Below are 14,859 nucleotides of genomic sequence, written 5' to 3'. Positions count from 1 at the left end.
AAGAAGGAACCCACTCAGAGTAGAATAAGGCAACCCCGCTGCCAGTACAGGGAGGTCGAGGCTTGGAAATTATCTTGAAGCCGACAGGGAGGAGGGTGTGAACAGCAGTGAATGAGCTGGCATTGTATCAAGTCTTAGTGGGAGCGAGAATGTCAGGGTCAGTGTCTTCAAGAAAGAGGCAGATGTCAGCAGAGTGTTTGTTGGCTGAGCGAGCGTTGAGAGTCGCCAGGTGGAGGAGGTTTTCTGAGGAGTACAACGGCGTGGTACTCCGGTCAGAGGGGGAGGGACAGTGAGAGTAGTGAGGGGAGAGGCAGCAGAAGGAAGGAAGTTAATGAGGGATGGCGGGATCTGGTAAAAGAGAGGGAGGTTGGGTTGAGGACCCTGAACCAGGATAGTGCCAGTGTAGTAGACATTAACGATGCAGCGTGAGGATGAGAATCCAGCCAGGAGAACTTCCCACATGGTTCTACCATTAGTGGGAGAGGAAGTGAAAGGGGAGACAGTAGAGATGAGATGAGATGAGGAGTCCATAGATCTGGAGAGGGGACAGAGAAGAGTCTTGGGAGGATAGCTCAGGGGCAACGTGCTCGCCTTGGAAGAAAGACCACACGGAGCACCACAAGTTTGATCCCCGGGTCCGCACTTAGAAACCTCTGGGTATTAGGCGCGTTATAAATAACCTATCATATCATATCCGTGAAGACCTCTCTGGAGGTTTTGCTGACATAGGTGCCTGCGATGGGAAGGCCAGGGTTTGCACACAGGATGTCTTTTTTATGCTTTTTCATTCCAGACTTATTGAGAGAGGTGGGGTAGGAGATAGAGTAGTAATTAGAGAAGATAGGAGAGATGGAGAGTGCCATTAGGGTGGCAGAGGGAAGTTGAAGGAGAAGGGTGACTGCACTGCACAGTTCTGGCCTAATCTCCAAGGTGGCCTAGTAGTAACAAAGGGAGAACAAAAAGCAATGCAACTATGAGCGCAAGATGGAAAAGACACAAATGCAGTGAAATTAGGGCGCAGGATGTAAAATACACACAGCTACATTCGGTTATGTGGAATGGACACAAAAGCAGAGAGAGAGCAAGCGAAGGTGATGAGGATAAGCAAAGCGAGATAGGCGCAGATAGAGTGCTAGTGGAGGAGGCAAATAAAAAGTTCAGCCATCACTCACTGGAGATCCGGTAGGGGTGCTGAGGCCCAAGTTCATGGGAGAGCAGGATGAACAGCAGGCTGCAGCATAGTTTGTGGTAGGGGTGAAATGGTGGGGGCCCTCCTAGGCCCGGCCTTTGCTGGAGGGGGCGTCTTTCGCCTACCCACGCCTCTCATTGGCTGATGTAGGATGGAGTCAGCCAATCACGATGTGGGAGCTCTCAAGCTGTCGATGGCTCCTAGTCCGCGGCAGCCATCTTGGAAGGCGTTGACGCCAGCATTGAGGAATGGTGGTGGATGTTAGAAGCCCCACAAGGGAGGTTTCAGCCTTCACTGATGCTCCCAAAGGAGAGCGCTATGCTTTCTTAGTCAATGCTGCTACAACAGGGCAATTACAGAGTGTGATGCACGCTTGTCAGTGAAAAAGCATACAAATTATAACTCTACCTCCCCAAACAGCAAATTAGCAACCACAGGGCCTACCTTTGTTGCAATCTGCTGAAAAACACTGCCCCAGCAGCTCCCAATGCAGAGGGTGGTGGTGGCAGGCCTTCTCCAGTGAAAATAAATAAATGAAGAGTACCATGACGCGGCAGGTCTAAAAGTACCTGGTTTTTGATTCCAAACGCTCCATCAATCTTCAGCAGCTTTGGTTGCTCACCCTGAATGGGACGGTGTGCCCATATGTGGGTCCCGAACTTGCCGTGCCTAGAGACCCAAGCGAGCCCTCATTGATGATGCCCAGCAAGGCGGAGCAAAGCATGTCTGGGGATGCTCGGCTCTTGCCAGGAGGGCTGTGAGCTAGCAGCAGAGCCTGGACTGCCCTTTTTATGATTTATTTGCATTTTTTTTAAAGCGCTCACACAGCCCGGGGGCATCGAGGCGCTGTTACAGGAATATGTCTTAGTTGGTTATTTATAACGCGCTTAATACACAGAAGCTTCTAAGATCGAACCTGTGTTGCTTCGTGTCGTCTTGTTTCCACGGCGAGCACGTTGCCGCTGAGCTATCCTCCTGGCACAGGGTTCAGACAAAGGCTGGTTTCCACTCTGTAACAGCATGCCAGGCTGGAAAACAGTGGTCTGGAGGGCTGCTCAGAGCACTGCCTTTGCGTTTTGATTTATTCACAGTCGTCGTCCATCCATCACTCTTCAGTTGTTCTCCTGGGAATGCTCGGCCTCTTGGTCGGCACCTGCGCAAATGGGACTAAGGTGGTGGGAATCCGGGCTCGCGAGTAGCTACGCCCCCCCGCCCCCCCCCCCCCGGACTGCTGGCGCGGGCATCTGCAGCACACTGGCTGGAGCTGCCTTGTAAGTCCTCACTGAGCAGTTATGGGGTATGGACAGGAGAAGAAAGCCATACTGGGCTCTATAAACCCGCACAGTGGAGTAACTTTGCTGAAAATGTTGGGGGGACATGACATCTGAAGAAAAGGTGCCCCAGCCAAATAAATGGGGACAAAATGTTGTGCCATGAAAGTAGGGGGGACAAACAGCACAGTCGCCCCTTAAAATCACGCCCATGAACCCGAATACTGGGTAAACATTGGAAGGGGCAGCACCCCGTGCACCCCCCCTGAAGTTAGACGCTGCACCCCGGACTATTAAAATAAAAAAAATCCAACAGGTCTGACAGCCCAGGGTGGAGTGCCTTCTGCAGAGATATGCTCTTACCTTCCAGATCAGAATGCCCCCTCCCGGTAAGAAAGCTGAAAGGGTTCATGGGGTCTTTGCAGGGATCCGTGTGCAATGTGCATGGTACAGATACCTAACCAAAACGCCAGCAGAGCTGTGGTTGCACTGCCACTATTTCCGGCCACCCCCCAAAAACGGAAAATATACTCGCCATTTTACTGCTCATAAATGTGTATTTGTTTTGCTGGGCCGCCTCTTAGGAAGCAGGAAGACACGTTTCACCAGAGGTCATCCTCGTGGTAATCTGCTGCAGTCAATGGGAGAGGGAGAAAGGCAGGCAGCCCCTGGGCGATGAAGGGGGGAGTGTAATGGGAGAGCGGAAACTGTACAAGGGAAAGACATTCTGTGATGGGACAGGTCACAGGGCAGGGTTGGGTCGGGCGACCGCCTGCGGCGCCATTAGCCCCCTGCCACGCCAGCTCAGGGGAGTCACCTGGTGCACCCAAGAGAAGGCGCGGCAGGCGCCCTATTGTTATGGCTTATAATAAGAATAGGGTGCTCCGACCCACTGGAGATGATTACGTCCCCGCTGCGACGCGGGAGCGAGGTGGTGTCATTAGAATAGAGCGCCCATGCTTCAGCCTGAGTTCTCTAGTCCAGTGATTAACTCTCTGCTCAGGCGCCGGTGCGGGGAGTAAAACATGTATGCCTCCCCCCCACCTCCCCTGCATCGCCACTGACTAGTATTCCTACCCCCCCCCACACAACACTTTTAACCCCTTACTCACGCCCCCTATATAATTTGATCAGTTTTTTTCGAAGGGATACTAATAAATAACGCGATAGAGTGTAGAATACACAGATGGCAAGAGCAAGTCCGAAACAGTTAAAGTAAACGCGCTGCACCTGCCAGGGGTTGGGAAATACCCAATGGAGAAGAAATGTCACTTAGAAGCATTGTTGAAAAGAGGACGGGGTGTAAAGGAAAGGAAGCGTTTTTGAGTAGAGGATCGAGTAGAAAGGAAGGGTCGGGAGATGAGAGGGAAATTAAAAAGGTTCCAGGGGAGAAACTAAGGACCCGTTGCACCCAGTGGCTATGGAGCCCGTCCTACACGCGGCAGGCGCTAGAGTTGCCCCTCCTCCGGATGTAGACCGCGCTGGCCGTTTTTCAGGTACTGTCTCCTGTTTCCGGCCGGGTGCTATTTGGTACGCTTTTAACCTGCTATCCCTCCATTCAGAAAAGCAGAGATCACTTTGCACACTGGTGTTAACTTGTATCTAGTGTCTGGGGTTCAGCCTTTATTTGCGCCTCAACCTCCAGCTGTGAAGCACTTGGGTTGGGGTCTTTGCGGATTCTCTGGATTGATAGAGGAACGCAACCATCACTCCATCTTCAGCTCTTCCGAATGGATCCGCTCAACAGTGCACACAAGCAGAGGAGTTGAAGTGGCAACAGGCTGAATGCGAACTAAGTACCTCCACCCCTCTCCCCCTGAGTGGAGGGAACACGCCCATGCGCAGTCGGTGAAGAATTAAAAGCACAGCCCCCCCCCCCCACGCCCCCCAAACACACCCAAGTAATCGTCGCTTGCACACCTTGGACAATCCCAAATAACAATACGCCGATAAATTAGCCCTCACATTGGGACATGTGGGAAGCTGTGGGCAGCCATTTTGAAATATGAACCACTCTACACCACCTGTTAAAAGCAACAGGAATAGATTGATAACTGGAAGACGGCATTGCTCCGGAGGCTACAGCCTGCCTAAAGTAAACACACACAGTGTCACATCACATTGTATCCCCGCACTACACACCTAGCTGAGCATGAATGACCCCTCTGGGCCTCTCTCCCTCTCTGTCTGTGGAGAGGTCTGGAGGCATGCACGCATGCACACACCTGTACACATGCAAGCAGCACTGGCCTGTGTGTGTCCTTACTCACCTTTGGACAGGCTAATGCTCTGCTTGCAACCAGTGGATGCTCTGGAGCGCCAAGATCGAAAAAAATGAGAAGAGGAAGAGAGGAAAAGAGGAGGAGAGGGAATGGTGGCAGGGGTTGAGCTGGAAGCCTGAAAAACCCTGCTGGCCTTGCGGTGGTAGTCGGCTAAATTATGATAAACCCCAGAGGATCTCAGTCCCAAAACCGTATTGGTAAAAAGATTAAGAAATACATTATACAGAGTTTATGCTCAAGTAATATGGATTCAGTTTGGTAGCCAAGATAAGATGGGCCTTGGGACAGGGTGAGGTAGAGGGCTCAAGGTCTGTGGAAGAGCCTGAGAGGCGAGGGGAGGCCTCTATGAGCTGGTGGGAAGCTCTGCAGAGAGGGCACTACAGCACTTGCTTGGCCCTGTTCCGGTCGCACATATAGTGAGTGGTCCCTTGTTGCACAGTTCCGGGCCCTTGGTGGCAAGAACTTTGTTGATTATCTGCGCTGCATCATAGAGTCCTGGGAGGAGCATTTCGGGATGAGGTCTCTGATGCAGCCCAGGCCAGCATCCCACACCTTCAGCTCAGTTTGCAACACAATGGAAGCCAATGGGAAGCCAATGTAGGTTCTGAGGGGTGCTTGATATGCAGTCGCATCTTCCCATGTGTTCTGCTCTGGGATGAATTGCTTGCAGTTTGAAGTGTTCTCTGGACTGTGTTCCGTTGATGGTACTCTGTTGTGGGTCCAGAGTATTTTTAAGAAGCAAGAACTGCTCTCCCATCATCTTTAATCCACCTCTTGCCAAAAAATAGAGGCCGTGCACCTCCTATTGTCTGTAGCAGGCGCATTGACCTTTGGATTGTCTCGGGGGACTAACGCTATAATGACGGAGATGAAGAGCCGACTTATCAATCCTTTCTGGCACAGACACAAATTTAAAAGTGTTTTTTTGTCTCTTGAACCAGGTGCTGCTTCACATCAAGACCAAGCTGTTTGCGTATCTGAACCAAGCGGTGTTTAGAGAGGATAACGGCAGAGCTGTAAGTACGGGAACCCAAGTAGCCAGTCCGGTGACTCAGGCCCCTGGAGTCGCTGGCTTGCTACTCTCGATGCAGCTGTCCTCACTCTATAGCCTTCATCAGATCCGCAGGGGACTGCCGGGAGCCCTTTGGCACCATTGGCTGCACACTTTGCAGAGGAAGTGCAGTCTGGAGTCTGGGAGCAGAAGGGCGGGCCTTCTGGGAGTTTCTGGATATAATGCTGACTGCTGAAGTTGCACACTCTGGAGTTGGGAGTCCAGGGGGCTTACGCCTACAATCGGGAAGCTAAGGCTGGGAATCTGTTGTGGGGATGGGTAGTCTGTATAAAGGGTGGTGGCATGCTGCATTCTGGGTCCTGTGCCGCCTGAGGTCAGGGGATCAGAATTCGCACAGAGGGGTCAAGAGGACAGGGGTTGTAATGGCGTCCTAAGTGATTGAGGGGTGCAGGGAGTATTCCGTGCCCAGATCTTTCGAGTTGTTGGAAAGAGTGAAGCGTGACTTTGCCTCTTGTTATCTAGGAAATGGAGGGCTCCGGATAATATAGCGTTGAGTGATACTAGGCGAGAGCAGAACTGAAGTCCCAACTCATGCTTTCTGTTTTCTATCCTAGTTGCAGGCATTTGATAAGGAGCTGCTGCCATTCCAGAACATTCTGTGCGAGGAGCCTGTTCTTTTTCCTCCAAGGTACTTGGTGCCCTTCTTTATTTTTTATTTAATTGTACATTAATTGCAGGTTGTTTTAAATTATCTAACACATAGAGGCAACCAGCCGTTGGGCCAGGCCAGCGGGAGCCTGTTCATTTTTAATTTTCACAGTGAATTTGGAGGGGGATTTATGACTTCATTTCGCATCCACCCTTCCCTATCTATCTCAATACCATCCCTCATTATCCCCACCATTGAGACCTGCACCCTCATACAGAGGAGGCATCTCTCACCATCGCCACCATGGAGACCTGCACCCTCATACAGAGGAGGCATCTCTCACCATCGCCACCATGGAGACCTGCAACCTCATACAGAGGAGGCATCTCTCACCATCGCCACCATGGAGACCTGCAACCTCATACAGAGGAGGCATCTCTCACCATCGCCACCATGGAGACCAACAACCTCATACAGAGGAGGCATCTCTCACTATCCCCAGCATTTAGACCGGCAACCTCATACAGAGGAGGCACCTCTCACTATCCCTGCCATTGAGACCGGCAACCTCATACAGAGGAGGCATCTCTCACTATCCTCACCATTGAGACCAGCACCCTCATACAGAGGAGGCATCTCTCACTATCCCCACCATTGAGACCGGCAACCTCACACAGAGGAGGCACCTCTCACCATCCCCACCATTGAGACCTGCAACCTCATACAGAGGAGGCATCTCTCACTATCCTCACCATTGAGACCGGCAACCTCATACAGAGGAGGCATCTCTCACACCCCCCACCATTGAGACCAGCAACCTCATACAGAGGAGGCATCTCTCACTATCCCCACCATTGAGAGTGGCAACCTCATACAGAGGAGGCATCTCTCACTATCCCCACCATTGAGAGTGGCAACCTCATACAGAGGAGGCATCTCTCACTATCCTCACCATTGAGACCAACAACCTCATACTCGAGGAGGCATCTCTCACTATCCCCACCATTAAGAGTGGCAACCTCAAACAGAGGAGGCATCTTTCACTATCCCCACCATTGAGACCAGCACCCTCATACAGAGGAGGCATCTCTCACTATCCCCCACCATTGAGAGTAGCAACCTCATACAGAGGAGGCATCTCTCACCATCCCCGGCATTGAGACAGACAACCTCATACAGAGGAGGCATCTCTCACCATCCCCAGCATTGAGACCGGCAACCTCACACAGAGGAGGCACCTCTCACCATCCCCACCATTGAGACCTGCAACCTCATACAGAGGAGGCATCTCTCACTATCCTCACCATTGAGACAGGCAACCTCATACAGAGGAGGCATCTCTCACTATCCCTGCCATTGAGACCAGCAACCTCATACAGAGGAGGCATCTCTCACTATCTCCACCATTGAGACCAGCAACCTATCACAGAGGAGGCATCTCTCACTATCCTCACCATTAAGACCAGCAACCTCATACCGAGGAGGCATCTCTCACACTCCCCACCATTGAGAGTGGCAACCTCATACAGAGGAGGCATCTCTCACTATCCCCAACATTGAGAGTGGCAACCTCATACAGAGGAGGCATCTCTCACTATCTCCACCATTGAGACCTGCAACCTCATACAGAGGAGGCATCTCTCACTATCCTCACCATTGAGACCGGCAACCTCATACAGAGGAGGCATCTCTCACTATCCCTGCCATTGAGAGTGGCAACCTCATACAGAGGAGGCATCTCTCACCATCCCCGGCATTGAGACAGACAACCTCATACAGAGGAGGCATCTCTCACCATCCCCAGCATTGAGACCGGCAACCTCACACAGAGGAGGCACCTCTCACCATCCCCACCATTGAGACCTGCAACCTCATACAGAGGAGGCATCTCTCACTATCCTCACCATTGAGACCGGCAACCTCATACAGAGGAGGCATCTCTCACACTCCCCACCATTGAGACCAGCAACCTCATACAGAGGAGGCATCTCTCACTATCCCCACCATTGAGAGTGGCAACCTCATACAGAGGAGGCATCTCTCACTATCCTCAACATTGAGACCGGCAACCTCATACAGAGGAGGCATCTCTCACTATCCCCACCATTGAGAGTGGCAATCTCATACAGAGGAGGCCCTCTCACTATCCTTACCATTGAGCCCGGCAACCTCATACAGAGGAGGCATCGCTCACTATCCTCACCATTGAGACCGGAAACCTCATACAGATGAGGCCTCTCTAAATATCCTCACCATTGAGACCGGCAACCTCATACAGAGGAGGCATCTCTCACTATCCTCACCATTGAGACCAGCAACCTCATACCGAGGAGGCATCTCTCACTATCCTCACCATTGAGACCGGCAACCTCATACAGAGGAGGCATCTATCACTATCCCTGCCATTGAGACCGGCAACCTCATACAGAGGAGGCATCTCTCACCATCCCCACCATTGAGAGTGGCAACCTCATACAGAGGAGGCATCTCTCACTATCCTCACCATTGAGACCGGCAACCTCATACAGAGGAGGAATCTCTCACTATCCCCACAATTGAGACCGGCAACCTCATACAGAGGAGGCATCTCTCACCATCCCCACCATTAAGAGTGGCAACCTCAAACAGAGGAGGCATCTTTCACTATCCCCACCATTGAGACCAGCACCCTCATACTGAGGAGGCATCTCTCACTATCCCCACCATTGAGAGTAGCAACCTCATACAGAGGAGGCATCTCTCACCATCCCCGGCATTGAGACAGACAACCTCATACAGAGGAGGCATCTCTCACCATCCCCAGCATTGAGACCGGCAACCTCACACAGAGGAGGCACCTCTCACCATCCCCACCATTGAGACCTGCAACCTCATACAGAGGAGGCATCTCTCACTATCCTCACCATTAAGACCGGCAACCTCATACAGAGGAGGCATCTCTCACTATCCCTGCCATTGAGACCAGCAACCTCATACAGAGGAGGCATCTCTCACTATCTCCACCATTGAGACCAGCAACCTCTCACAGAGGAGGCATCTCTCACTATCCTCACCATTAAGACCAGCAACCTCATGCCGAGGAGGCATCTCTCACACTCCCCACCATTGAGAGTGGCAACCTCATACAGAGGAGGCATCTCTCACTATCCCCACCATTGAGATTGGCAACCTCATACAGAGGAGGCATCTCTCACTATCTCCACCATTGAGACCTGCAACCTCATACAGAGGAGGCATCTCTCACTATCCTCACCATTGAGACCGGCAACCTCATACAGAGGAGGCATCTCTCACTATCCCTGCCATTGAGAGTGGCAACCTCATACAGAGGAGGCACTCTCACTATCCTTACCATTGAGCCCCGGCAACCTCATACAGAGGAGGCATCTCTAAACATCCTCACCATTGAGAGTGGCAACTTCATACAGCAGAGGCATCTCTGAACATCCTCACCATTGAAAGTGGCAACCTCATACAGAGGAGGCATCTCTCACTATCCTCACCATTGAGACCGGCAACCTCATACAGAGGAGGCATCTCTCACTATCCCCACAATTGAGACCGGCAACCTCATACCGAGGAGGCATCTCTCACTATCCTCACCATTGAAACCGGCAACCTCCATACAGAGGAGGCATCTCTCACCATCCCCACCATTGAGAGTGACAACCTCATACAGAGGAGGCCTTGCTCACTATCCTCACCATTGAGACCGGCAACCTCATACAGAGGAGGCATCTCTCACTATCCTAACCATTGAGATCAGCAACCTCATACCGAGGAGGCATCTCTCACACTCCCCACCATTGAGAGTGGCAGCCTCATACAGAGGAGGCATCTCTCACTATCCCCACCATTGAGAGTGGCAACCTCATACAGAGGAGGCATCTCTCACTATCCCCACCATTGAGAGTGGCAACCTCATACAGAGGAGGCCTCGCTCACTATCCTCACCATTGAGACCGGCAACCTCATACAGAGGAGGCATCTCTCACTATCCTCACCATTGAGACCAGCAACCTCATACCGAGGAGGCATCTCTCACACTCCCCACCATTGAGAGTGGCAGCCTCATACAGAGGAGGCATCTCTCACTATCCCCACCATTGAGAGTGGCATGTCATTTCCCAAATGAGGTGAACTTCTGCTGGAGTTGCAGTGTGGAGGGAGAACATGTAGGCATGCAGTCATAAATGTTTCCTCTCCGTCTTGTTTTTTTCTCTATTTCAACATAATCCTTTTTTGCCATCTCCAACTTCTTTCTGCTTTGTTTTTTTTGTGCCTCTCTCGCTTTTTCCATTTTCCTTTTTTCTCCACCCCTCCTTCATTCCTACAGGGTAGGTCCGTACACAGAGGGCCCGAGCACTGCACCGTAGGTGAGGGAGGGGGCATGGCTGCAGCTTGAAGCGCTGCCTCCTGCGTCAACACCCACGCTCTGCTTGGGGGGAGCTAACGAGCAGTGTGTGTGTGTATTTGCTTTGCTTTATGCTTATTACTCTGTTTATTTCATCCACCCCCACCCTCTATTTCCTTCCCCCTCTTGGTCTCTATCCTTACTTTTCTCAACTCCTTACTGTATTTTACTCTTCCTTTCATTTGCAATATTAAGCAATTTATGCTCCTGCGTCCACTCTTTTCCTCTGTGTTCTCACCGCCCTCAGTCTACTCTACCCACCATCTCCCACTGTGCTTCCTTGCCTCTTCTCTGCTTCTCTTTCTTTCTTATCCCTCATCCTGGCATTCAGGCTGTACTTGTTGTTGTCTCCTCAGTTATCCATACAGTGAAGATGACACTAAGCCAACGCTGTACGGGAACACGCGGTGCCCGTCCTGGTGCGACCGAGTCCTGATGTCTCCTTGTGCCCGGAGTCTCATTCAGCAGGTTAGGAGCGCTCCTGCGGTCTTTGCATCAGTCTCTCTCTCGCCATCTCTCTCCTCTTCTCCTGCCCTCCTACTTATTGACTTTGCTGCTTTTGAGACTCCCACTTATGCCGCAAGGCTAGACTCCCACTTATGCCTCTTGGCTGTGGCTTTAGGGAATAAACTATGATGGAAGCCGTTGTCTGCAGGGTGCTCCTCACAAGCCCTGTCTCTACGCCTGGAGGCTCTTCCATCCCATACACTCTTGCTTTAGCTCTGACTCCTTCAGCTAGTCCCTGGTGACTGGTTGCTTTTGGTTCCATTATCCGGAATGCAGATGGGTGACCCTGAGAATTAATGTCAATATTTCTGTTGTAAGTTTGCCTGCAGTCTTTTTATCTGTGCAAAAGACATGGGAATTTTTTAATTCAATTTTTTTTATAGTGAACCCTAAAAACAGCACTTAAAAATTTTACTTTTGAACCAATTAAAAGATATAGTGATAGAAATTATGATATGTTCATAACCCAGAAGGGATTTTAGGAGTTTACACCAGTCCTCGACCCGAGGTCACAAGTCCCTGACACTGGGACTCATCCCGAGATACCGCGAAAGCATCCCTACAGCAGTGTCTGCTCCTTCAGGGCCCAGCTGGTCACAAAGTTGAGAACCCCCAGAGACTACAGGACATATTTAGGGAACCCTAATGGCATATCCTATAGCCTTGCTAAGTTCTCCCACCGTTGCCTATTATAGGGCAATAAACTGCTCTCAGATTAATTCTTCTTCTCCTTTAGATACCGGTTTGGTCTTCTTTTTTTAATTACTTGACGATGTAGGGGGGCAACCACTACAAAAGTGCAACTGCCCGTTGAATTCCTGCTACCTTCCCCTGTCATTAAACAAGCTATTATAGTACCTCTTTGGTCCTGTCTGTTTCTGTCTAACTCAACACTGTATTATTTTATTTTGGAAGTATGCCATAAAAACAAACATACTATATAAAATATCACTACATTATGACAGTCATTAAAATCCAATGTACCATTATTATGCACATGATAAATATGCAACAACATACATTCAGTGGACTCTAGTTTCTGTAGTCCTACACTCTCAAATGCTTCTCTGGTTTGGAACATTTGCATCCAATATCAATTTTGTATCACATATGTGTATTGGTTTCTGAAATGCTTGTAGTCATGTTTTCATACTCACTAAAAATGTACATTACCTACATTTATTGCAACTAATCATGTGTGACAAGAGAAAAACATAATTACAAACATGACATTTTTCCTTGAACTACTCAATTAATGTTATGACCTTGCATTATTGTATGTTTTTTGCAGGCTTTTGGCTGCTCCCCTACATGTTTCATCCCTCTGATTAGTGGAGGGCCTTCTTCGGGGGGTCTCAGATGTAGGGTTGTACAATGGCTGCCTGCATGGGAGAAACAGCAGGGAATACATATTTTTCTGGTCTGGTAGGGCTTATTCTATGTGTTTTCTACTTCTGTTAATGATTGTAAAAATTACCTGCTGGATTTCTTGATTGCATTCCTAACTTTGGAGGAATGGGTTATCTTCTGTGCCCTTCCTTGTCCTTTTCAATCTATTTTTTAACAAAGGTCCATAAAACATTTGATAGAATTCCAGAAGGACGGCCCATACTAAGTGGTATGGGATGGGTAACTGAACCTTTGGCTTGCTATATCAACAATGCCATATAGAGGTGGTCAAAATTCCAACTTATTTGCGTGACACAATGCATATCCTGCAAAATCTTAACTCAATACATTGGCAATCACACTACGCATTAGTCACGCTAGATGTTAAAGCGCTTTATACCTCTAGCAAACATCATACCTCTAGCAAACATCATCTGGCCATTGACACCATTGGTTTCACTCACCAGCATATATCTGCCTCTTTTTATTCACATATACAAATGATATGGGAGTTTTGGGAATTTTCCCTGAGTAATAATGACTTTCTGTTCAATGGACAATATTACAGACAGACAATTGGTATTGTGATGGGGGCCAATTATGCCCCAGCTCTGGCTAATCTTTTTATGAATAAACTGGAGGAGACTTACACTTTTGCTGATCATGAATTCAAATCCAGCGTCATTCTTTGGTGTCAGTGTATTGACTGTCATTTTGATTTGGCAAGGTACTGATGATGCCCTATTTACATACATGGATTCCTTGAATGCTAACGAACAAGGAATTTCTTTCACTTGTACATCGAGTAGGTCTCACATTGAATTTCTCGATATAAAGATTATCATTACTGTAAATGGTTTGCAGACCCATACACACAGAAAAGCGACAGCTGTCAATTCCATTTTACATACTACCAGTTTTTACAGGAAATCGGTAATCACAAATATCCCATGGGGAGAATTTATAAGAACCAGCTGTAACTGTATGGGCGATTCTATGTTTCAACAAGAATGCTGGGTCTTCAGAGACAGATTCTGTCCAGGGGGTATCCACAACCAAGCTCAGACATTCCTGAAAGAGATGTGTCTAAATTACAGAGAATTGATTTAATCTTTCCAAAAATGCACCGTACATCTGGTAAAAATGGCAAGCTGAGATTTATCACCTGATTTCATTCGGATATTAACAAAGTCCTTGCCAGTCTAAAAAATCATTGGTCCATATTACAAATTGATAAAAACATTAGCCAGTGGGTACATGAAGAACCCAGTATGTCATATAGCAAGGCACCCACACTAAGATCCTTATTATTTCCATCATTCATGCCAGAGAATTCAAATTGGTTACAATAATAATAATATCTTTAATGTGTTTTAGTTTAAATAATAAACTTTACACATATGCATTTTGATGGCGTACAATCTAAAATATACAGTACAATGCAATTAAAAAGAAGAACATTGTCCAAAACAGTATAAAAAGAATTTAAAAACCCTACATATAAGTCAATACAGTATAGTTATATTCAAATATATCATTCATTATCTCTTATGTTATTAACAATATAAGATACACATACTATTCTTTCTAATCCAATAAACATAACACTTTAAATTTCGCGGTCTGGCCTCCTTGACACTGACTCAATTTCCTATTGGTTACAATTGGGTAGACCAGTGGGAGTCCACAAATGCAGTTCCGGTTCAGTTTGTTCTGATGTCATGAATACCAAAAAAGTTGATTTTAACAATTTATAAACTCTCGAACCAAATTTGTTATACATTGTATTGTATGTGTATGCGACTCACATATATTGGAAGCACCAAGAGAGAACTCAAGACCAGGATCTGCGAAAACCTGAGTACCGTAGGAAGACAAGATGCTAAATACCCATTGGTGACACAGAGGCATACAAAACACCAGTTGGATAAAAAAGAGGACTTTAAGATTTGTTGGAATAGTGACTGTGATGTGTGGCAAAAGGGATGGAGATCGAGAAATGAAACTGACAGCAGGAGGCCAGATTGAGCTGCAAATATAGATGTGTCCCTCATGGACTGAACTCTGATCATGAGTTTGATGTGTCTCTTTGGTGTTTCAGGCATTTTACTATTAGCACCAGTTAAATGCATGTATCAATCAGATC

The 14,859-nt window shown here is 48.4% G+C and overlaps 1 protein-coding gene across 4 annotated transcripts in view; it reads left to right on the top strand.

Annotated features, from left to right (window-relative positions):
* LOC138491262 (inositol polyphosphate-5-phosphatase A-like) overlaps window positions 1-14,859 on the top strand; it is a 705,879-nt gene that overhangs the window by 517,743 nt on the left and 173,277 nt on the right. For 3 of the 4 annotated variants that reach the window (XM_069617676.1, XM_069617677.1, XM_069617675.1), the window contains 3 exons: window positions 5,684-5,758; window positions 6,369-6,442; window positions 11,174-11,285. In XM_069617676.1, coding sequence (XP_069473777.1) covers window positions 5,684-5,758; window positions 6,369-6,442; window positions 11,174-11,285 — 261 coding nt within the window. Of the gene's footprint in view, window positions 1-5,683; window positions 5,759-6,368; window positions 6,443-10,739; window positions 10,780-11,173; window positions 11,286-14,859 lie in introns of those variants that run through there. The other variant, XM_069617678.1, reaches the window with a different exon arrangement.

Source organism: Ambystoma mexicanum, chromosome 10, assembly GCF_040938575.1.
Source record: "Ambystoma mexicanum isolate Mex_15411 chromosome 10, UKY_AmexF1_1, whole genome shotgun sequence".
Taxonomy (NCBI): domain Eukaryota; kingdom Metazoa; phylum Chordata; class Amphibia; order Caudata; family Ambystomatidae; genus Ambystoma; species Ambystoma mexicanum.
The sequence above is the reverse complement of the archived record's forward strand: the minus strand, read 5'-3'. Positions and strand labels throughout refer to the sequence as shown.